This window comes from Pleurodeles waltl, chromosome 6 (assembly GCF_031143425.1).
Source record: "Pleurodeles waltl isolate 20211129_DDA chromosome 6, aPleWal1.hap1.20221129, whole genome shotgun sequence".
In the NCBI taxonomy this organism is placed as follows: domain Eukaryota; kingdom Metazoa; phylum Chordata; class Amphibia; order Caudata; family Salamandridae; genus Pleurodeles; species Pleurodeles waltl.
In genome coordinates this window covers 1,701,676,156-1,701,699,721 of record NC_090445.1, presented here as the reverse complement: position 1 = coordinate 1,701,699,721, position 23,566 = coordinate 1,701,676,156, and the positions used below count along the sequence as shown (strand labels likewise).

Below are 23,566 nucleotides of genomic sequence, written 5' to 3'. Positions count from 1 at the left end.
ATTCAAATAGGATCCCCTGGCTTATGTTTCTACGAAACTCTTTTGAGAATTTAGGTCTTAGATATATGTTTGATGAACCTCACCTATTAACTATAAATTCTAGGTCCGTTCTGAAGGCTACTTACTCCGAGTACATATCAGACCTGAGATTTTACAGTTCTCTGAAATTAAAATCCTTTGATTCCTATTCTCAGGTTGTGACAGCCCCATGCCTTGAACCTTATCTGACCTGGTTTTCCAGTTTTAAGATACTTTCTTTTTTAACACTTTTTAGACTTAATTTAATTCATTTTAAAGTAGCGTTTCCTGAACCATGTTTTTGGAAAAGGGATTTACCTCTTTGTCCCTGTGATTCTAGATCAACCCAGAGTACTTTGCACTTTTTTCTCTTTTGCCCTTTTTATGCTGCTCCTAGAGGGGTTTGCATTTTACCCACTTTACGTTCTGTTAGACCCATCCATTACAAGGAAGCTTTAATATATTTTCAGAGATTGCCAGATAGACAAATTTGTCATTTTGTATTAGATTTTGTTACAGCTTCTTTAAGCATTAGGAAAAGGCTCATTTCATTTTAAATGTATATGTATGTATAGTTTAATATTGTAAGTTAATCTTTGTATTCTGTTATTGTGATTTTTCTTATGTTATGAGTTTTATTTGTTTATTTTATGAGATTTTAGACCGGATGTTTACGTAATGTTTTAGATATGGTACTATTTTATTCTTCTATCTATTTACTGTAACGTAATTATTGTGTGGTATTTGTGTTTTTGTCTGTACTTTTATGGCATTTGCCGAATAAAGTTTTGTGACTGACTGACTGACTGACTGACTCTTGCTCTCTTGTTGTCTGTTCTCTGTGGCAGACCCTGTATAGATCTGGCTCCTGCTCTCTTGCTGTCTGTTCTCTGTGGAAGACCCTGTATAGATCTAGCTCCTGCTCTCTTGCTGTGGCGGTCTGTTCTCTGTGGCAGACCCTGTATAGATCTAGCTCTGGCTCTCTTGTCTGTCCTCTGTGGCAGACCCTGTATGGATCTGGCTCCTGCTCTCTTGCTCTCTGTTCTCTGTGGCAGACCCTGTATAGATCTGACTCCTGCTCTCTTGTCTGTTCTCTGTGGCAGACCCTGTATAGATCTGGCTCCTGCTCTCTTGCTCTCTGTTCTCTGTGGCAGACCCTGTATAGATCTGAGTCCTGCTCTCTTGTCTGTTCTCTGTGGCAGACCCTGCATAGATCTGGCTCCTGCTTTCTTGTTGTCTGTTCTCTGTGGCAGACCCTGTATAGATATGGCTCCTGCTCTCTATTGTCTGTTCTCTGTGGCAGACCCTGCATAGATCTGTCTCCTGCTCTCTTATTGTCTGTTCTCTGTGGCAGACCCTGTATAGATCTGGCTCCTGCTCTCTTGTCTGTTCTCTGTGGCAGACCCTGTATAGATCTGGCTCCTGCTCCCTTGTCTGTTCTCTGTGGCAGGCCCTGCATAGATCTGGCTCCTGCTCTCTTGTTGTCTGTTCTCTGTGGCAGACCCTGTATAGATCTGGCTCCTGCTCTCTTGTCTGTTCTCTGTGGCAGACCCTGTATAGATCTGGCTTCTGCTCTCTATTGTCTGTTCTCTGTGGCAGACCCTGCATAGATCATGCTCCTGCTCTCTTGTTGTCTGTTCTCTGTGGCAGACCCTGTATAGATCTGGCTCCTGCTTTTGTCTGTTCTCTGTGGCAGACCCTGTATAGATCTGGCTTCTGCTCTCTCGCTGTCTGTCCTCTGTGGCAGACCCTGTATAGATCTGTCTCCTGCTCTCTTGTTGTCTGTTCTCTGTGGCAGACCATGTATAGATCTGACTCCTCCTCTCTGTCTGTTCTCTGTGGCAGACCCTGTATAGTTCTGGCTCCTGCTCCCTTGTCTGTTCTCTGTGGCAGACCCTGTATAGATCTGGCTCCTGCTCTCTTGTCTGTTCTCTGTGGCAGACCCTGTATAGATCTGGCTCCTGCTCTCTCGCTGGCTGTCCTCTGTGGCAGACCCTATATAGACCTGGCTCCTGCTCTCTTGATCTCTGTTCTCTGTGGCAGACCCTGCATAGATCTGGCTCCTGCTCTCTTGTCTGTTCTCTGTGGCAGACCCTGTATAGATCTGGCTCCTGCTCTCTTGTTGTCTGTCCTCTGTGACAGACCCTGTATAGATCTGGCTCTCTCGCTATCTGTTCTTCGTGGCAGACCCTGTATACATCTGACTCCTCGTCTCTGTCTGTGCTCTGCGGCAGACCCTGTATAGATCTGGCTCCTGCTCTCTTGTCTGTTCTCTGTGGCAGACCCTGTATAGATCTGGCTTCTGCTCTCTATTGTCTGTTCTCTGTGGCAGACCCTGCATAGATCATGCTCCTGCTCTCTTGTTGTCTGTTCTCTGTGGCAGACCCTGTATAGATCTGGCTCCTGCTTTTGTCTGTTCTCTGTGGCAGACCCTGTGTAGATCTGGCTCCTGCTCTCTTGTCTGTCCTCTGTGGCAGACCCTGTATAGATCTGGCTCCTGCTCTCTTGCTGTGGCTGTCTGTCCTCTGTGGCAGACCCTGTATAGATCTGGCTCTTGCTCTCTCTCTGTTCTCTGTGGCAGACCCTGTATAGATCTGGCTCCTGATCTCGTTTTCTGTTCTCTGTGGCAGACCCTGTATAGATCTGGATCTGGCCCTCTTGTTGTCTGTTCTCTGTGGCAGACCCTGTATAGACCTGGCTCCTGCTCTCTTGCTCTCTGTTCTCTGTGGCAGACCCTGTATAGATCTGGCCCCTGCTTTCTTGTCTGTTCTCAGTGGCAGAACCTGTATAGATCTGGCTCCTGCTCTTTTGTTGTCTGTTCTCTGTGGCAGACCCTGTATAGACCTGGCTCCTGCTCTCTCGTTGTCTGTTTTCCGTGGCAGACCCTGTATAGATCTGGATCTGGCCCTCTTGTCTGTTCTCTGTGGCAGACCTTGTATAGACCTGGCTCCTGCTCTCTTGTCTGTTCTCTGTGGCAAACCCTGTATAGATCTGGCTCCTGCTCTCTTGCCTGTTCTCTGTGGCAGACCCTGTATAGATCTGTCTCCTGCTCTCTTGCTGTCTGTTCTCTGTGGCAGACCCTGTATAGTTCTGGCTCCTGCTCTCTCGTCTGTTCTCTGTGGCATACCCTGTATAGATTTGGATCTGGCCCTCTTGTTGTCTGTTCTCTGTGGCAGACCCTGTATAGATCTGGCTCCTGCTCTCTTGTCTGTTCTCTGTGGCAGACCCTGTATAGATCTGGCTCCTGCCCTCTTGCTGTGGCTGTCTGTTCTCTGTGGCAGACCCTGTATAGACTTGGCTCCTGCTCTCTTGCTGTGGCTGTCTGTTCTCTGTGGCATACCCTGTATAGATCTGGCTCCTGCTCTCTTGTCTGTTCTCTGTGGCAGACCCTGTATAGATCTGTCTCCTGCTCTCTTGTTGTCTGTTCTCTGTGGCAGACCCTGTATAGATCTGACTCCTCCTCTCTGTCTGTTCTCTGTGGCAGACCCTGTATAGTTCTGGCTCCTGCTCTCTCGTTGTCTGTTCTCTGTGGCAGACCCTGTATAGATCTGGCTCCTGCTCTCTTGTTGTTTGTTCTCTGTGGCAGACCCTGTATAGATCTGGCTCCTGCTCTCTTGTTGTCTGTTCTCTGTGGCAGACCCTGTATAGATCTGGCTCCTGCTCTCTTGTTGTCTGTTCTCTGTGGCAGACCCTGTATAGATCTGGTTCCTGCTCCCTTGTCTGTTCTCTGTGGCAGACCCTGTATAGATCTGGCTCCTGCTCTCTTGCTGTGGCTGTCTGTTCTCTGTGGCAGACCCTGTATAGATCTGGCTCCTGCTCTCTTGCTCTCTGTTCTCTGTTCTCTGTGGCAGACCCTGTATAGATCTGGCTCCTGCTCTCCTGTCTGTTCTCTGTGGCAGACCCTGTATAGATCTGGCTGTCTGTTCTCTGTGGCAGACCCTGTATAGATCTGGCTCCTGCTCTCTGTTCTCTGTGGCAGACCCTGTATAGATCTGGCTCCTGCTCTCTTGTCTGTTCTCTGTGGCAGACCCTGTATAGATCTGACTCCTGCTCTCTTGTTGTCTGTTCTCTGTGGCAGACCTTGTATAGACCTGGCTCCTGCTCTCTTGTCTGTTCTCTGTGGCAGACCCTGTATAGATCTGGATCCGGCTCTCTTGCTCTCTGTTCTCTGTGGCAGACCCTGTATAGTTCTGGCTCCTGCTCTCTCGTTGTCTGTGTCACAGTTCCTGCTGAGACTGAAGCCGTGTATCTTTCTGTGTGTGCTTTCTGTCACAGACTTTGATCACGGCTGGTACCTGCTCTTCATGTTGGGTTGTCTGTTCTCTGTGGCAGACCCAGCATGTGGCTGGCACCTGTAGAGTACAAGGTCCAGATATGGTTAATGAGTAAAGGAGGTGTAGATATAACATTCCAGGACAATATGGATATGTGTGGCCAGAATTTACAATCTGAATATGTGTTATTGGTACTTACAATATTAATATATATGGGCAATACTTACTGTCTGGACACAGACCACTAAACTGGGGACGTGGCCCAGGGAAGATACAGTTGTTGGTGGAAGGTCAAGGGTGTGCTGGCGGGTTAGTGCTCCTTAAGGAGGTGGATCTTCAGAATTGTTCTGAATTGTAGGAGAGTTTGAGCTGATGTCCTATTGATAGGGAGGCTGTGACAGATTATGGGAGCATGAAAAGAGAAGGCTTGTCTTCTGGGTTTTTTATTCTTACGTTTCTCTCTCCAGTCTGGTGATATCTGTCCCCCTGGTCTGACATTGTTCCTTATAGATGCCCAGTTTGTTTCCCAGGTAAGCTGGCGTCTTGTTGTTGGGCGCTTTATAACTGATGCAGTTGGTCTTGAAGATGATCCTGGCTGAAAGGGGGAGCCAGAGTAGGGCTTTAAATGTGGGGGTGATATGATGGATTTTTGTAAAGAACTTGATGAGTTGTGACGTTTCATGTATGCTCCTTTTAATTGGTGCTTGCGTGGTGTTGGGGCGACCACTGAGCAGGGCCTTGCCTCTGCCCCCAGGGAAGAGGACTTGTACGGTTCTTCTGAAGTCATTTTCCATGAACAACTACTTCACTTCCTTCAAGAGAGATTTGAAGTCCAGCGTCCTTGGTCTTTTCAATGTGCTCCTTGAATGAGAGGTTGGGGGCGGGAGTAAAGCCTTGCAGCTTTAAGATGGAGAGACAATCTAGTTGTTGGAAAATGGGTTATTGGTAGGGCAGGTAGGTACCTACACCTAGCAACAAGCCACTAACCTCCACGTAGGTACAGTTAGGTCTCAGTAAATTAATCCCAGCTCAACCCTTGGTAGCTTGGCAACGAGCGTCAAGGCTTAACTTAGGAGACAAAGTGTAAAGCATTCAAATATCACAAAACAGTAATTAAATAAAACACAGGAAACAGTTTAAAAATCCAAAACCAATTTATAAAAATAGTTTATATTTTTATCTTTAAAATGACACAAAAACGATTAAAATCGGTTCAGGGGAACCGGAGATATGAATTTTTAAAGAATTATTACTTTTCTAGCGCTTAGAAACAAAAAGCGCCAATCGGGTCATCTGGTTGCACCTCGACCGGGGCAAAGTCAAACCTTCAGGCCGACCGCGATGGAGCCCTGCTCGGCTACAGGTCACGGGAGGCCTCGGTTAAAAAGTTACCTTCTGACTTAGTCTTTATTTTGAAGTTTTTCTTCACCGGGACGAACCTGCCAGTTGAATCCGACCTCCTGGAGCCCTTGTCCAGATACGCGATGTGGGTTTCCTCGGTGGAGACTTTTACCTTCGGACTTAGTCGTTTTTTCGAGATGAAAAACCTTCGACCGGGGTAAACCTGGATCTTGATCCGACGTCCATGGAGCCCTTCTCGGATACGATGGCTGGGAGGTCCCGGTCAACTTTTTACGTTCGGACTTAGTCTCTTTTTTGGATGTTTTTCTTTACCGGGACGAACCACGAAGTCAGGCCGGGTCGCGGTTGAGGCAAGCCGGCTAGAATTTCCGCGGCGGGTCGGTCCCTCTCTGGAGCTTTTTTCCAAAAATTCTCAAATCTTTTCCAAACTTCTGGGGCTTCACCCAGATGTTCTTTTAAGGTTCTTTTGGGGTCCACAGCTCACCCCAAGGGTCCAGAAGTTCTGTGATGGTCCTTGGGGGGTGCGGACTTCAACTCCCAGAATGCACCTGGCGCGAACTCCTTTTTGGCCACTGGACAGTGGTCAGCTGGTCGCTTTCTTCAGGAGTTGGTGCAGGGGACTCTGGTTTAGCAATTTTTCACCTGTAGCAAACAGGGAGTCCCTCCTTGAACCAGTTGAAGCCAGGCAAAGTCCTTCTTGTGGTGAAGCCCAAGTGTGCAGCTGGTGCAGTCCTTCTGAGTGCAGGGTCCAGGTGCAGGCCAGGGGTCCAGCAGGGCAGTCCTTCTTCTCCTTGTAGTTCCTTCTTCTTGAAATTTGGTGGGGATCTGAGGTGTGGGGGCAGGTCTGCCAGTTTTATTCTTGCTCCTGGGTGAAAAGCAGGGGGGCCCTGGTTCTCCAATCAGGTACAGGGTCGTCCCCCTGTGATGACCAGTTCCTGGGAAGTGTGGCAAAAATCCATCCCAAAAGGCAACAGTCTCTAAAAATCCAACATGGCTGAATCTGACTTTTGGAGGTTACATCTGGCTGAGCCCACCCACTGGTGTGGCTAAAAATCATAAACACACCCCTCTCCTGCCCTCTCCTAGTCTAATCAAGGGGGCACCTAGCTGTCTGGGGTTGCAGGATGTGGGGGTGTTGCTGGGTGCTCCAGATGTCCTTCTCTGCCTTTGAAGACCAGTTTGGCAGCCCTCCCCCTTCCTGCCTCACCATCTGCTGAGGGGAGATTCTCTCCCCCAAGCACATTCCTTTGTGTGAAGTCAGGCCACTTCACACCTAATCAAGGCAGCCTGGCAGAAGCTGCTGCAGGCTGGCCAATCAGAGCACAGCAGCAAAAACAATGCAGAGCTGAAATTGGCAACTTTTTAGGTAAAGTCTAAACTTTTTACCTGGACAAGTTATATTAAATCCAACAACTGGAAATTGTGGGATTTATTACAACAATCAATTTGATACCAAATTCTTGGTATGTAACATTTAAGGAGACTTTAAAATTTAAAATAAAGTCTGCCCATTCTAGCCTATGAAGGCCATTTACTTCAATGAGGGAAAAACGAATTTGGCTGTTTTTACCTCACCAGGGCTTATAAATCTATTTTTATAGTCCCTGCTTATAGTTACATGGCACCCAGCCCTAGGGGCACATAGGGCACACCTTAGGGGTGACTTATATGTAAAAATAAGGTAGTTTAAGACTTTGGAAGTACCTTTAATTCCAAAGTCGAATTTGCATATAACTTTAATTTAAAAGCAGCCAGCAAGGCAGGCTTGCTTTTAAAATGACACTGGGCACCTCAGCAGTGCACCTAGGGGTGCACCACCTATGCTGTGGTCCCTAAACCTACATGCCCTACCACATACTAGGGACTTATAGGTAGGTTAACTTAGCCAATTATAATTAGCCTAATTTGCATATCCATTTTACACAGAGCACTGGCCCTGGGACTGGTAAGCAGTACCCAGGGCACAGCCAAGAGTCAGTAACCACCAGTACCTATCCAGAAAGAGTGGGGGTGATCAGGCAAAAAAAAAGGACTTTCCTACACTGCCCCCCCCAGATGAAAGGTGGTGGGTACTAACCTACACCCTGGTAGTCCTCATCAGCTAAGTGGAAAAACCTGGAAAGGCCATCTGCATTGGCATGAGCAGTCCCAGGTCTGTGCTCCACTGTGAAGTCCATCCCCTGTAGGGAAATGGACCACCTTAACAGTTTTGGGTTCTCCCCCCTCATCTGCATCAACCATCTGAGAGGTCTGTGGTCAGTTTGTACACGGAAGTGAGTGCCAAACAAGTAAGGCCTCAACTTCTTCAGGGACCAAACCACAGCAAAGGCCTCCCTCTCAATGGCACTCCATTTTTTCTCTCTGGGGAGTAGTCGCCTCCTGATGAAGGCAACTGGGTGATCATGGCCCTCTTCATTAACTTGTGCTAACACTGCCCCAATCCCTTCCTCTGAAGCATCTGTTTGCACTACAAATTCCTTGCTATAGTCAGGGGCCAGTAACACTGGTGCTGAACACATAGCCTGTTTTAGGGTGTCAAAAGCTTTTTGACACTCTGGGGTACAAATGACCTTCTTGGGCTGTTTCTTGGAGGTAAGCTCAGTTAGAGGGGCCACTATGGTCCCAAAATTTTGAACAAACCTCCTGTAATACCCAGTCAGGCCAAGAAAGGCCCTGACCTGAGTCTGGGTTTTTGGAGCCTCCCAATCCAGGATAGTCTGGATCTTGGGCTGGAGAGGTTGTACATGGCCTCCACCAACAAGGTGGCCCAGGTACACAACAGAACTTTGCCCTATCTGGCACTTGCTTGCCTTGATAGTCAGGCCTGCTTGAAGCAGGGCCTGAAGCACTTCCTTCAGGTGGACCAGGTGGTCCCTCCAGGTGGAACTAAATACAGCTATATCATCCAGATAAGCTGCACTAAAAGATTCCAACCCAGATAGGACTCTATTCACCAACCGTTGGAAGGTGGCAGGAGCATTTTTCATCCCGAAGGGCATCACCTTGAACTGAAAGTGGCCCTCTGGTGTGGAAAATGCTGACCTCTCCTTAGCTCTTGGACTTAAGGCAATCTGCCAATATCTTGAGGTCAGATCAAATGTGCTCAGGAATTTGGCAGCCCCCAACCTGTCAATGAGCTCATCAGCTCTAGGTATGGGGTGAGCATCAGTCCTAGTGACTGCATTTAGACCTCTGTAGTCCACACAGAATCTTAATTCTTTCTTCCCACCTTGGGGATTAGCTTTGGGCACCAGTACCACTGGACTGGACCAAGGACTATCAGAGGGCTCAATTACCTTCAGGTCCAACATCTTAGCCACTTCAGCTTTGATGTTGGCCTTGACCTGGTCAGACAGCCTGTACAGCTTGTTCTTGACAGGCAAGCTGTCACCAGTGTCAACATCATGGACACACCAATTGGTGAGTCCAGGGGTCAGGGAGAACAGACTAGCAAACTGTCCCAAGACTTGCTTACAGTCTTGTTGTTGCTGATCTGTCAATTTGGGAGAGAGTACCACTCCCTCCACTGACCCATCTTTTGCCTTTGAGGACAGGAGGTCTGGCAGAGGTTCACCCTCCTCCTCCTTCCCTTCATCAGTGACCATCAGCATGGTCATGTCTGCCCTGTCCTGGTGGGGTTTCATCCTGTTTACATGTAGGATCCTGTGAGGATTCCTGGGGGTGCCAAGGTCCACCAAGTAGGTGACCTCACCTTTTTTCTCTAGGATTGGATAGGGCCCAGTCCATTTGGCCTGTAGTGCCCTAGGAGCCATGGGCTCCAAAACCCACACCAGCTGTCCTGGGTGATACTCAGGCATGGTAGCCTTTTGATCATGCCAGAGCTTCATGAGCTCCTGACTGGCCTCCAGGTTTCTGCTTGCCTTCTTCATATACTCAGCCATGCGAGACCGCAGGCCTAGTACATAATCCAGCACATTCTCCTTGGATTCCTTGAGAGGTTTTTCCCAAGACTCTCTCACCAAGCACAATGGGCCTCTTACAGGGTGCCCAAACAGTAACTCAAAGGGGCTGAATCCAACCCCCTTCTGTGGCACCTCCCTGTAGGCAAACAGCAGGCATGGGAGGAGGACATCCCATCTCCTCCTGAGTTTGTCAGACAAACCCATGATCATGCCCTTCAGGGTCTTATTGAATCTTTCCACCAGACCATTGGTCTGTGGATGGTAGGGTGTGCTGAACTTATAAGTAACACCACACTCCTCCCACATGGCTTTCAGATAGGCTGACATAAAGTTTGTGCCCCTATCTGAGACCACCTCCTTTGGGAATCCTACTCTGGTGAACACACCAAGTAGGGCCCTAGCCACTGTGGGAGCAGTGACTGTCCGGAGGGGTATTGCCTCAGGGTACCTGGTGGCATGGTCCACTACCACCACAATGTACCTGTTACCTGAAGCAGTTGGTGGGTCTAGGGGACCAACAATGTCAATCCCCACCCTCTCAAAGGGAGTCCCAACCACTGGCAGTGGAATCAAGGGAGCCTTTGGCTTGCCCCCTGTCTTGCCACTGGCTTGACAGGTGACACAGGAGCTGCAAAACTTCCTGACTTTTTCTGACATTTCAGGCCAATAAAAATGGTTGACCAGCCTGCTCCAGGTCTTGGTCTGTCCCAAATGACCAGCTAAGGGGATATCATGGCTTAAGGTAAGGAGGAATTCTCTATACTTTTGGGGGACCACTACTCTCCTAGTAGCCCCTTCTTTAAGGGCCCTTGCCTCAGTGTAGAGAACTCCATCCTCCCAGTAAACCTTGTGGGTACCACTGGTATCCCCTTGTTCTTGCCTGGCAGCAGTCTGCCTCAGGCCCTCAAGAGTGGGACACTCTCTTTGTCCCTGGCACAAATCTTCTCTGGTGGGCCCACCTGCCCCTTGCAGTTCTGCCAAGTCAGGCAGAGTTTGCAGGGAAGGTGTCCCTCCCTCAGAGTTCAGATCCTCCCCCTCAGGGTTGGATTCTTCCTGACCCTCTGTACTTGTTGGGGCTGGCAAGCCAGACCCAGTGCCTTTTCTCTTTTTCTTGGAGGCTTGGCCCATTGTTCCAGGGTCCAAGTGTCCAGCATTCCCCTGTTGTGCCGCCTGTGACCTGGTCACAGCACACACCCATTCAGGAAGGTCCAGCATCTGTGCATGGACCCTTCTTTCCACTTCTGACCACTCAGATGCTTCAAGATCATTCCCCAGTAGACACTCTACTGGGAGGGCAGGAGCTACAGCTACTTTTTTAGGGCCAGTCACACCTCCCCATTCCAGACTCACCATAGCCATGGGATGGAGTTTGGTTCTGGTATCTGCATAAGTCACCTGGTGGAAGACACCAGGTAAGACCTGCTCTGGAGAAACCAGCTTTTCTGCGACCATTGTCACACTGGCTCCTGTATCTCTCAGAGCTTCCACTTCAGTCCCATTGACTTTAGGCCTCTGCCTATACCTCTCCATGATGGGAGGTAAGGTGGCCATAGTTGCAATGTCCACCCCACCCACGGATACTAAGGTGACCTCAGTGTACCCTGATTCCACCCCTGGGCCAACTTCCACCCCCAACCCTACACTAGCAATCCCCTGGGATTGCCCACTAGTGGGGGGCTTCTTGGAGCAGATAGCATCTCCTCTTTTATGTCCTGGCTGATGACAGTCAAAACACTTGCCGGCCTTAGCAAGCTCCTGAAACTTTCCTGCTTTGGCAGGATCATAATTCTTTCCCTGATACCCTTTCCCTTTAAAAGTGAATTGGCTCGGGGCTCCCCCTCCCTGAGAAGTTTTTGGGGACTCTTGTGAGGACTCTTTGGGTTTTTTGTCATCTTTCCCCTGGTTCTTCCCCTGAGAAGAACCATGTCCTCCCTTTTTCTGATCACCCCCTGGGGGTTTCTGGTTAACCCTAGTTCTTAACCAGTCATCTGCTGCCTCCCCCAGCTCTCTGGGGTTGGTCAACCTAGAGTCTACTAGATACTGGCGGAGCCTCTCTTGGACACAATTAGTTAGAAGGTGCTCCCTCATAATCAAATTGTACAGCCCCTCAAAGGTACTTACCCTGTTGCCCTGTATCCAGCCCTCCAGTGCTTTTACTGAAATGTCCACAAAGTCCACCCAGGACTGGGTGCTTGTCTTTTGGGTGTCCCTAAACTTAAGCCTATACTGCTCTGGGGTTAGACCAAACTTTTTAGTCAAGCAACTCTTCATACTGGGGTATGAGTCTGCATCCTCCCCACTCATGGTTAGGAGCCTATCCCTCCCAGAGTTGGGAACTAACTCCCAAAGGAGTGAACCCCAGTACTGAGGCTTGACTTTCCTCATCTGGAGGGCCCTCTCAAAGGCCCCCAGCCACTTATCTATGTCATCCCCCTCTACATAGGCAGGAACCACCCCTTTGGGTAATCTGGGGGCAAAACCCCCACCCAGGGACACCTCAGTTTCTTTCTCGCTGCCTCCATCTTTTTTTTCTTTGCTTGTCCACTTTTTCTTTTCTAGGGCAAGCTTATCTGCTTCCAAAGCTATGTAGGCTTGCTGGGCTTCCAGCTCTCTTTCCCTGATGGATGGGTTCTCTCCTCCTGAAAGGACCCCCTTCCTACCACTAGCTTTGGGTCTGGTCCTAGTGACTGTATCCACTGAGGACCGCTCCTCCTCTTCCTCACTTGGGGTCTGATGCCTTCCCTCCCCTGAAAGGTTAGAGCTAGCATCTTCCCCTTTTTCTTCCTCCTCTGGAGCTTCCTCTGTCTCTACCTCTTGGGCCTCAGCCCATGCTGTCAGGGATTTAATCAGGATTTCCTTCCTGAGATTAGTGGTTGCAGGCAACCCTCTTTCAATACACAACCCCCTAAGCTGGACTACTGTCAGTGTGGGTAGGCTAGCCAGATCAAGCTCCATGGTTCCCTAGTTTTGTGTCAACAAAAACTTTTTGCAAAAATTGGTAACAAGAATTTAGAAAAATTACAAAAATTCAATAATTGAAATTAATCCAAATTAATAAAAAAATTAAAATTAAAAATTAAAAACAATTTTTGCACTAGGACAATTTAAAGGATTTTTAATTTGTTTTACCTAAAACTGTAATGTGATATTGAACACAAGTACAGGATCCCGTCGCTGCTTCCAATTATGTTGGAAAATGGGTTATTGGTAGGGCAGGTAGGTACCTACACCTAGCAACAAGCCACTAACCTCCACGTAGGTACAGTTAGGTCTCAGTAAATTAATCCCAGCTCAACCCTTGGTAGCTTGGCAACGAGCGTCAAGGCTTAACTTAGGAGACAAAGTGTAAAGCATTCAAATATCACAAAACAGTAATTAAATAAAACACAGGAAACAGTTTAAAAATCCAAAACCAATTTATAAAAATAGTTTATATTTTTATCTTTAAAATGACACAAAAACGATTAAAATCGGTTCAGGGGAACCGGAGATATGAATTTTTAAAGAATTATTACTTTTCTAGCGCTTAGAAACAAAAAGCGCCAATCGGGTCATCTGGTTGCACCTCGACCGGGGCAAAGTCAAACTTTCAGGCCGACCGCGATGGAGCCCTGCTCGGCTACAGGTCGCGGGAGGCCTCGGTTAAAAAGTTACCTTCTGACTTAGTCTTTATTTTGAAGTTTTTCTTCACCGGGACGAACCTGCCAGTTGAATCCGACCTCCTGGAGCTCTTGTCCGGATACGCGATGTGGGTTTCCTCGGTGGAGACTTTTACCTTCGGACTTAGTCGTTTTTTCGAGATGAAAAACCTTCGACCGGGGTAAACCTGGATCTTGATCCGACGTCCATGGAGCCCTTCTCGGGTACGATGGCTGGGAGGTCCCGGTCAACTTTTTACGTTCGGACTTAGTCTCTTTTTTGGATGTTTTTCTTTACCGGGACGAACCACGAAGTCAGGCCGGGTCGCGGTTGAGGCAAGCCGGCTAGAATTTCCACGGCGGGTCGGTCCCTCTCTGGAGCTTTTTTCCAAAAATTCTCAAATCTTTTCCAAACTTCTGGGACTTCACCCAGATGTTCTTTTAAGGTTCTTTTGGGGTCCACAGCTCACCCCAAGGGTCCAGAAGTTCTGTGATGGTCCTTGGGGGGTGCGGACTTCAACTCCCAGAATGCTTCTGGCGCAAACTCCTTTTTGGCCACTGGACAGTGGTCAGCTGGTCGCTTTCTTCAGGAGTTGGTGCAGGGGACTCTGGTTTAGCAATTTTTCACCTGTAGCAAACAGGGAGTCCCTCCTTGAACCAGTTGAAGCCAGGCAAAGTCCTTCTTGTGGTGAAGCCCAAGTGTGCAGCTGGTGCAGTCCTTCTGAGTGCAGGGTCCAGGTGCAGGCCAGGGGTCCAGCAGGGCAGTCCTTCTTCTCCTTGTAGTTCCTTCTTCTTGAAATTTGGTGGGGATCTGAGGTGTGGGGGCAGGTCTGCCAGTTTTATTCTTGCTCCTGGGTGAAAAGCAGGGGGGCCCTGGTTCTCCAATCAGGTACAGGGTCGTCCCCCTGTGATGACCAGTTCCTGGGAAGTGTGGCAAAAATCCATCCCAAAAGGCAACAGTCTCTAAAAATCCAACATGGCTGAATCTGACTTTTGGAGGTTACATCTGGCTGAGCCCACCCACTGGTGTGGCTAAAAATCATAAACACACCCCTCTCCTGCCCTCTCCTAATCTAATCAAGGGGGCACCTAGCTGTCTGGGGTTGCAGGATGTGGGGGTGTTGCTGGGTGCTCCAGATGTCCTTCTCTGCCTTTGAAGACCAGTTTGGCAGCCCTCCCCCTTCCTGCCTCACCATCTGCTGAGGGGAGATTCTCTCCCCCAAGCACATTCCTTTGTGTGAAGTCAGGCCACTTCACACCTAATCAAGGCAGCCTGGCAGAAGCTGCTGCAGGCTGGCCAATCAGAGCACAGCAGCAAAAACAATGCAGAGCTGAAATTGGCAACTTTTTAGGTAAAGTCTAAACTTTTTACCTGGACAAGTTATATTAAATCCAACAACTGGAAGTTGTGGGATTTATTACAACAATCAATTTGATACCAAATTCTTGGTATGTAACATTTAAGGAGACTTTAAAATTTAAAATAAAGTCTGCCCATTCTAGCCTATGAAGGCCATTTACTTCAATGAGGGAAAAACTAATTTGGCTGTTTTTACCTCACCAGGGCTTATAAATCTATTTTTATAAAGTCCCTGCTTATAGTTACATGGCACCCAGCCCTAGGGGCACATAGGGCACACCTTAGGGGTGACTTATATGTAAACATAAGGTAGTTTAAGACTTTGGAAGTACCTTTAATTCCAAAGTCGAATTTGCATATAACTTTAATTTAAAAGCAGCCAGCAAGGCAGGCTTGCTTTTAAAATGACACTGGGCACCTCAGCAGTGCACCTAGGGGTGCACCACCTATGCTGTGGTCCCTAAACCTACATGCCCTACCATATACTAGGGACTTATAGGTAGGTTAACTTAGCCAATTATAATTAGCCTAATTTGCATATCCATTTTACACAGAGCACTGGCCCTGGGACTGGTAAGCAGTACCCAGGGCACAGCCAAGAGTCAGTAACCACCAGTACCTATCCAGAAAGAGTGGGGGTGATCAGGCAAAAAAAAGGACTTTCCTACACTAGTAATGTGGCTGGTTTGAGCTGTTGGTACACAGGAAGAATCCAGTCTTTGTGGGGTTTAGTTTTAGTACGTTGGGGTTAGTGGGGTTGGTACTTACAGTCTGGATATGTGCAACTGATATATACGATCTGTATGTGTGTGGCTGATACGTAGGCTGGACATGTATGTTCGGTGCTGTAACAGTGCTGTTTTGTAAGTAAGGCAGCACTCTTTGGATCTATACTTATTTCTTGCAATCTCATCTCTGCAGGTAAAACTTCAAGAGTGGCTGCTTCTTCTGAAGAAAGAGGAGGAACATTTGCTGGACTCTAAAGTCAAGGAAGAGAAACAACATGAAGCCATGAGAGTGAGTGGCAGCAGTGAGTGCTGTGTCTCTGTGTGTCTGTGTGTGTCTGTGCCCATGTCTTTGTGTTCACTTATTAAAATTCAAGATACACAGAAGAGACTGAGACACCCTATAGACTGGGCCATGGTCCCAACCAGAAAACTGTACTGAGCAGAGTCACTGCTGTTGGACATTGGAGCTGAAATCAGCCAACAGTGGGGGTCATTCTGACCCTGGCGGTCATGGACCGCCAGGGCCAACGACTGCGGAAGCACCGCCAACAGGCTGGCGGTGCTTCCATGGGCATTCTGACCGCGGCGGTACAGCCGCGGTCAGAAACGGGAAACCGGCGGTGTCCCGCCGGTTTCCCGCTGCCCCAGGGAATCCTCCACGGCATGGGGATTCCGACCCCCTTCCCGCCAGCCTGGTTCTGGCAGTTTTCACCGCCAGAACCTGGCTGGCGGGAACGGGTGTCGTGGGGCCCCTGGGGGCCCCTGCAGTGCCCATGCCATTGGCATGGGCACTGCAAGGGCCCCTTAACAGGGCCCCACATAGATTTTCAGTGTCTGCGTGGCAGACACTGAAAATCGCGACGGGTGCAACTGCACCCGTCGCACCCCTTCCACTCCGCCGGCTCCATTCGGAGCCGGCATCCTTGTGGAAGGGGGTTTCCCGCTGGGCTGGCGGGCGGCCTTCTGGCGGTCGCTCGCCAGCCCAGCGGGAAACTCAGAATGACCGCCGCGGTCATTTGACCGCGGTGCGGTCATTCGGCGGCTCCCGCCGGGCGTGCGGTTACCGCCGCCGGCGGGAGTCAGAATGACCCCCAGTGTGTCTTAATATAAACAAAAATAAAAAATTACTCTGCTCGCCTTAAGGTAATACCTACATACTTACATAGTGTGCATTAGTGTATGTATGTACAAGTGTGGCATTATCTGGCAGTGCATATTCACACATATGTGTTACAGTATGTGTTCATGTATGGATAGTTCTGGAGTTATCTGTGGGAGTGCATGCATGCCTGTGTATCTCTATAGTTGTATATTTTTGTGGGGATGGTTGACTGTCTCTGCCTGCGGTGGGTTCTCTCCCTTGTGCCTTCTCCATGGATCGCATTTCCTGCAGCTTTACGAATTCTGACCTCTCTGTGGTTTGTGAGGGGCTGTGGGGAGAGGGAAGGAGCGTGAGAAGGACGTAAGATGGTAGAAGGGAAAGTTCTTGGAGAGACTGCCATTCAGAAATCATGAAAAGAGGGTTAGGGGGTCATTACGACCCTGGCGGAAGGCGGAGAACCGGCGGTGAGACCGCCAACAGGCTGGCGGTCTTTTTTTTTGTATTATGACCATGGCGGTTACCGCCATGGTCATCCGCCGGTTCTCCGTTCCGCCCGCCGGGCTGGAGACCTGGGTCTCCAGCCCGGCGTCCGTCACTATACCACCGGTGGTATTTTGACCCGGCTTGCCGCCGCGGTTTTCCAGCGGTCTGAACCACCATGGCGGTAAGCACTATCAGTGCCAGGGAATTCCTTCCCTGGCACTGATAGGGGTCTCCCCCACCCCTAACCCGACTCCTTCACATACCCCCCCACCACCCCTACCACCCCCCAAAGGGTGGCAGGGCCCCCCTCCCCACCCCGACCCCCAACATCACTTCACCCATACCGACACGACACGCACCCAGGCACCACCTACATGCTTACATACCTACACGCACACACGCCAACATACATGCCTACATCCACACACACAGTCATACACGCACACCCACATTCACACATACACGCATACATCCGTACAGACATACCCGCAGGCATACACGCACTCACACACCCCCTCTACATACACAGACGCACACCCCCATGCACCCACACAACACACAACACCCCCTCTCCCCTCACGGACGATCGACTTACCTGGTCCGACGATCCTCTGGGAGGGGACAGGTGCCATGTGGGCAGCTCCGCCGACACCACACCGCCAACAGAACACCGCCACGGTGAATCACAGGTCGTGATTCGCTGGGCGGTGTTCTGTTGGCGTGGCGGTGGAGGTGGAGCAACCTCCACTTCCCCGCCTCCCGCCAGTATGGCTGTTGGCGGCTCTCCGTCGGAACAAGGACGGAGAGCAGCCAACGGTCATAATAGGCCGAGCGGAAGACCGCCACCACTGGCAGTCTTCAGCACGGCGGTACCTCGGCGGTCTTGCAAAAAGACCGCCGAGGTCATAATGACCCCCTTAGTGTCCTGTAGTTTGAAAGAACCTCAGCCCCCCAAGACTCCCACCCAAGGGATGGCAGCGCTTGTGGGAAGCTTCCTAATAACTAACCAGATTTTCTTTGCTTCTGACAGGACAAGTTAAGAACTGAGAAGCAGAAAATTGAATCTGAGTTTGAAAAGCTGCGGCAGCTGCTGAAAGAAAATGAGCAAACCCTGCTCAGAAAACTGGAGGAGATGGAGAAACAAATTACCATGGTAGAAAATGCAAATATCATCAAAATGTCCAATCAAATCACCTCTCTCAAAGCCCTGATAACGGAGATAGAAGCCAAGTGTGAGGAGCCGGCGTGGGAACTCCTGAAGGTGACACACAGTTTGATAATTACAAGGATGAGAAGAAATATTCATACTTTGCGTGCCGGGTTAAATGTGTGAGGGTAACACACATGGGGCCTTATTACAACTTTGGAGGAGGTGTTAATCCGTCCCAAAAGTGACGGTAAAGTGACGGATATACCACCAGCCGTATTACGAGTTTCATAGGATATAATGGACTCGTAATACGGCTGGTGGTATATCCGTCACTTTACCGTCACTTTTGGGACGGATTAACACCTCCTCCAAAGTTGTAATAAGGCCCATGATCTCCTGAACGGTTGAGTGCACAATGCCCCCATGCACTCGGACATCCGCCCAAAACATACAGATGGATTATATTCAGTGTGCACTTTTGAGCTGTGAGCCCCAAACAATATACAGACAATGGAGTTTAATATGACTTCCTACAGTGGGCGGGCTCTTCTACGTGGCACCTGTCTCCCTCCTTCCTCTCAGAAGAGTCTGGTCAGCTTCAAAGGGCTTTAATAGACCCATAACCTACTTTCTTGTTTGGCAGGGTCTTTCCCTCATCCTTCTTGGGCTGCACTGACACACAACAGATATAAAATTATTTCCCCTTAGGTTAAAGCACAACAGAAACGCTACACGCTCACCCTAATCCACACCTGCAACACTTATTGTGCAGAGACACTCTTTATACATGTCTACTGCAGCACTCACAGCGCAGACACACTCTTTATACATGTCTTCTGCAGCACTCACAGCACGGAGACACTCTTTATACATGTCTTCTGCAACACTCACAGCACAGAGACACTCTACATACATGTCTTCTGCAGCACTCACAGTGCAGACACACTCTTTATACGTGTCTTCTGCAGCGCTCACAGCGCAGAGACGCACTTTATACATGTCTTCTGTAACACTCACAGCACAGAGACACTCTTTATACGTCTCCTGCAGCACTCACAGCGCAGAGACACTCTTTATACATGTCTTCTGCAGCAGTCACAGCGCAGAGGCACTCTTTATATATGTCTTCTGCAGCACTCACAGCACAGAGACTCTCTTTATACATGTCTCCTGCAGCACTCACAGTGCAGACACACTCTTTATACATGTCTTCTGCAGCATTCACAGCGCCGAGACACTCTTTATACATGTCTTCTGCAGCACTCACAGCGCAGACACACTCTTTATACATGTCTCCTGCAGCACTCACAGTGCAGAGACACTCTTTATACATGTCTTCTGCAGCACTCACAGTGCAGACACACTTTATACATGTCTCCTGTGACACTCACAGCACAGACACACTCTTTATACATGTCTTCTGCAGCGCTCACAGTGCAGACACACTCTTTATACATGTCTCCTGTGACAATCACAGCACAGACACACTCTTTATACATGTCTTCTGCAGCGCTCACAGTGCAGACACACTATACATGTCTTCTGCAGCACTCACAGTGCAGAGACACTCTTTATACATGTCTCCTGCAACAATCACAGTGCAGAGACACTCTTTCTACATGTCTTCTGCGGCACTCACGGCGCAGACACACTCTTTATACATGTCTTCTGCAGTGCTCACGGCACAGACACACTCTTTACACATGTCTCCTGCAGCGCTCACAGAGCAGACACACTCTCTATACATGTCCCCAGTGACACTCACAGCACAGACACACTCTTTATACATGTCTTCTGCAGTGCTCACGGCGCAGACACACTTTTTATACATGTCTTCTGCAGCGCTCACAGCGCAGACACACTCTTTATACATGTCTTCTGTGGCACTCACAGCGCAGAGACACTCTTTATACATGTCTCCTGCAACACACACAGCGCAGAGATAGTCTTTATACATGTCTTCTGCAGCACACGCAGCACAGACACACTCTTTATACATGTCTTCTGCAACACTCACAGAGCAGACACACTCTTTATACATGTGTTCTGCAGCACTCACAGTACAGACACACTCTTTATACATGTCTTCTGCAGCACTCACAGTGCAGAGACACTCTTTATACATGTCTTCTGCGGCACTCATAGCGCAGAGACACTCTTTATACATGTCTTCTGCAACGCTCACAGCGCAGACACACTCTTTATACATGTCTCCTGCAGCACTCACAGCGCAGAGACACTCTTTATACATGTCTTCTGCAGCACTCACAGCGCAGATACACTCTTTATACATGTCTTCTGCAGCACTCACAGTGCAGAGACACTCTTTATACATATCTCCTGCAACACGCACAGAGCAGACACACTCTTTATACATGTCTTCTGCAGCACTCACAGCGCAGACACACTCTTTATACGTCTTCTACAGTGCTCAAAGTGCAGAGACACTCTTTATACATGTCTTCTGCAGCACTCACACCGCAGACACACTCTTTACACATGTCTTCTGCAACACTCACAGCGCAGAGACACTCTTTATACAAGGCTTCTGCGGCACTCACAGTGCAGAGACACTCTTTATACATGTCTTCTGCGGCACTCACAGCGCAGACACACTCTTTATACATGTCTTCTGCAGCACTCACAGCGCAGACGCACTCTTTATACATGTCTTCTGCAGCACTAACAGCGCAGACTCACTCTTTATACATGTCTCCTGCAACACTCACAGCGCAGAGACAATCTTTATACATGTACTCAGCAACACTCACAGAGCAGAGACACTCTTTATACATGTCTTCTGCAACACTCACAGAGCAGGGACACTCTTTATACATGTCTTCTGCAACGCTCACAGCGCAGACACACTCTTTATACATGTCTCCTGCAGCACTCACAGCGCAGAGACACTCTTTTTACATGTCTTCTGCAGCACTCACAGTGCGGAGACACTCTTTATACGTATCTCCTGCAACACGCACAGAGCAGACACACTCTTTATACATGTCTTCTGCAGCACTCACAGCGCAGACACACTCTTTATACATGTCTTCTGCAGCGTTCACAGTGCAGAGACACTCTTTATACATGTCTTCTGCAGCACTCACACCGCAGACACACTCTTTACACATGTCTTCTGCGACACTCACAGCGCAGAGACACTCTTTATACATGTCTTCTGTGGCACTCACAGTGCAGACACACTCTTTATACATGGCTTCTGCGGCACTCACAGTGCAGACACACTCTTTATACATGTCTTCTGCAGCACTTGCAGCGCAGAGACAGTCTTTATACATGTCTTCTGCAGCACTCACAGTGCAGAGACACTCTTTATACGTATCTCCTGCAACACGCACAGAGCAGACACACTCTTTATACATGTCTTCTGCAGCACTCACAGCGCAGACGCACTCTTTATACATGTCTTCTGCAGCACTCACAGCGCAGACGCACTTTTTATACGTCTCCTGCTGCACTCACAGCGCAGACACGCACTTTATACGTCTTCTGCAGCACTCACAGTGCAGAGATACTCTTTATACATGTCTTCTGCAACGCTCACAGTGCTGACACACTCTTTACACGTCTTCTTCAGCACTCACAGTGCAGAGACACTCTTTATACATGTCTTCTGCAGCACTCACAGCGCAGGCGCACTCTTTATACATGTCTTCTGCAGCACCCACAGTGCAGACACACTCTTTATACATGTCTTCTACAGCACTCACAGCGCAGACACACTCTTTATACATGTCTTCTGCAGCACTCACAGCGCAGACACACTCTCAGTACATGTCTCCTGCTGAACTCACAGCGTAGACACACTCTTTATACATGTCTTCTGCAGCACTCACAGTGCAGACACACTCTTTATACATGTCTTCTGCGGCACTCACAGTGCAGACACACTCTTTATGCATGTCTTCTGCAGAACTCACAGCGCAGACACACTCTTTATACATGTCTTCTGCAGCACTCACAGCGCAGACACACTCTTTATACATGTCTTCTGCAACACTCACAGTGCAGACACACTCTTTATACATGTCTCCTGCGGCACTCACAGTGCAGACACACTCTTTATACATGTCTTCTGCAACACTCACAGTGCAGACACACTCTTTAAACATGTCTCCTGCAGCACTCACAGTGCAGAGACACTCTTTATACATGTCTTCTGCAGCACTCACAGTGCAGAGACACTCTTTATACATGTCTCCTGCAGCACTCACAGTGCAGACACACTCTTTATAGATGTCTTCTGCAGCACTCACAGTGCAGACACACTCTTTATACATGTCTTCTGCAGCACTCACAGCACAGAGACACTCTTTATACATGTCTCCTGCAGCACTCACAGCGCAGAGAGTCTTTATACATGTCTCCTGCAGCACTCACAGTGCAGACACATTCTTTATACATGTCTCCTGCAGCACTCACAGCGCAGACACACTCTTTATACATGTCTTCAGCACTCACAGCGCAGACACTCTTTATACATGTCTCCTGCAGAACTCGCAGCACAGAGACACGCTTTATAGATGTCTCCTGCAGCACTCACAGTGCAGACACACTCTTTATACATGTCTCCTGCAGCACTCACAGCGCAGACACACTCTTTATACATGTCTCCTGCAGCGCTCACAGCGCAGAGACACTCTTTATACATGTCTTCTGCAGCACTCACAGTGCAGAGACACTCTTTATACATGTCTCCTGCAACACACACAGCGCAGAGATAGTCTTTATACATGTCTTCTGCAGCACATGCAGCACAGAGACACTCTTTATACATGTCTCCTGTAGCACACACAGTGCAGCACACTCTTTATACATGTCACCTGCAGCACTCACAGTGCAGACACACTCTTTATACATGTCTCCTGCAGCACTCACAGCACAGACACACTCTTTATACATGTCTTCAGCACTCACAGCGCAGAGACACTCTTTATATATGTCTTCTGCAGCACTCGCAGCACAGAGACACTCTTTATACATGTCTCCTGCAGCACTCACAGCGAAGACACACTCTTTATACATGTCTCCTGCGGCACTCAGAGCGCAGACGCACTCTTTATACATGTCTTCTGCAGCACTCACAGCGCAGACACGCTCTTTATACATGTCTCCTGCAGCACTCACAGTGCAGAGACACTCTTTATACATGTCTTCTGCAGCACTCACAGCGCAGACACACTCTTTATAAATGTCTTCTTCAACACTCACAGTGCAGACACACTCTTTATACATGTCTTCTGCAGCGCTCACAGTGCAGAAGCACTGTTTATACATGTCTCCTTCAGCGCTCACAGCGCAGAGACACTCTTTATACATGTCTTCTGCAGCGCTCACAGCACAGAGACACTCTTTATACATGTCTCCTGCAGCTCTCACAGTGCAGAGACACTCTTTATACATGTCTTCAGCACTCACAGCGCAGACACTCTTCATACATGTCTTCTGCAGCACTCACAGCGCAGAGACAGTCTTTATACATGTCTTCTGCAACACTCACAGTGCAG

The 23,566-nt window shown here is 48.8% G+C and overlaps 1 protein-coding gene across 1 annotated transcript in view; it reads left to right on the top strand.

The window, feature by feature from the left end:
• The window catches only part of LOC138301384 (E3 ubiquitin-protein ligase TRIM39-like), a 167,593-nt gene that overhangs the window by 43,331 nt on the left and 100,696 nt on the right, over nucleotides 1-23,566 (top strand). Inside the window, exons 2-3 of the mRNA XM_069241819.1 lie at nucleotides 15,497-15,592; nucleotides 17,919-18,149. Coding sequence (XP_069097920.1) covers nucleotides 15,497-15,592; nucleotides 17,919-18,149 — 327 coding nt within the window. The remainder of the gene's footprint in view (nucleotides 1-15,496; nucleotides 15,593-17,918; nucleotides 18,150-23,566) is intronic.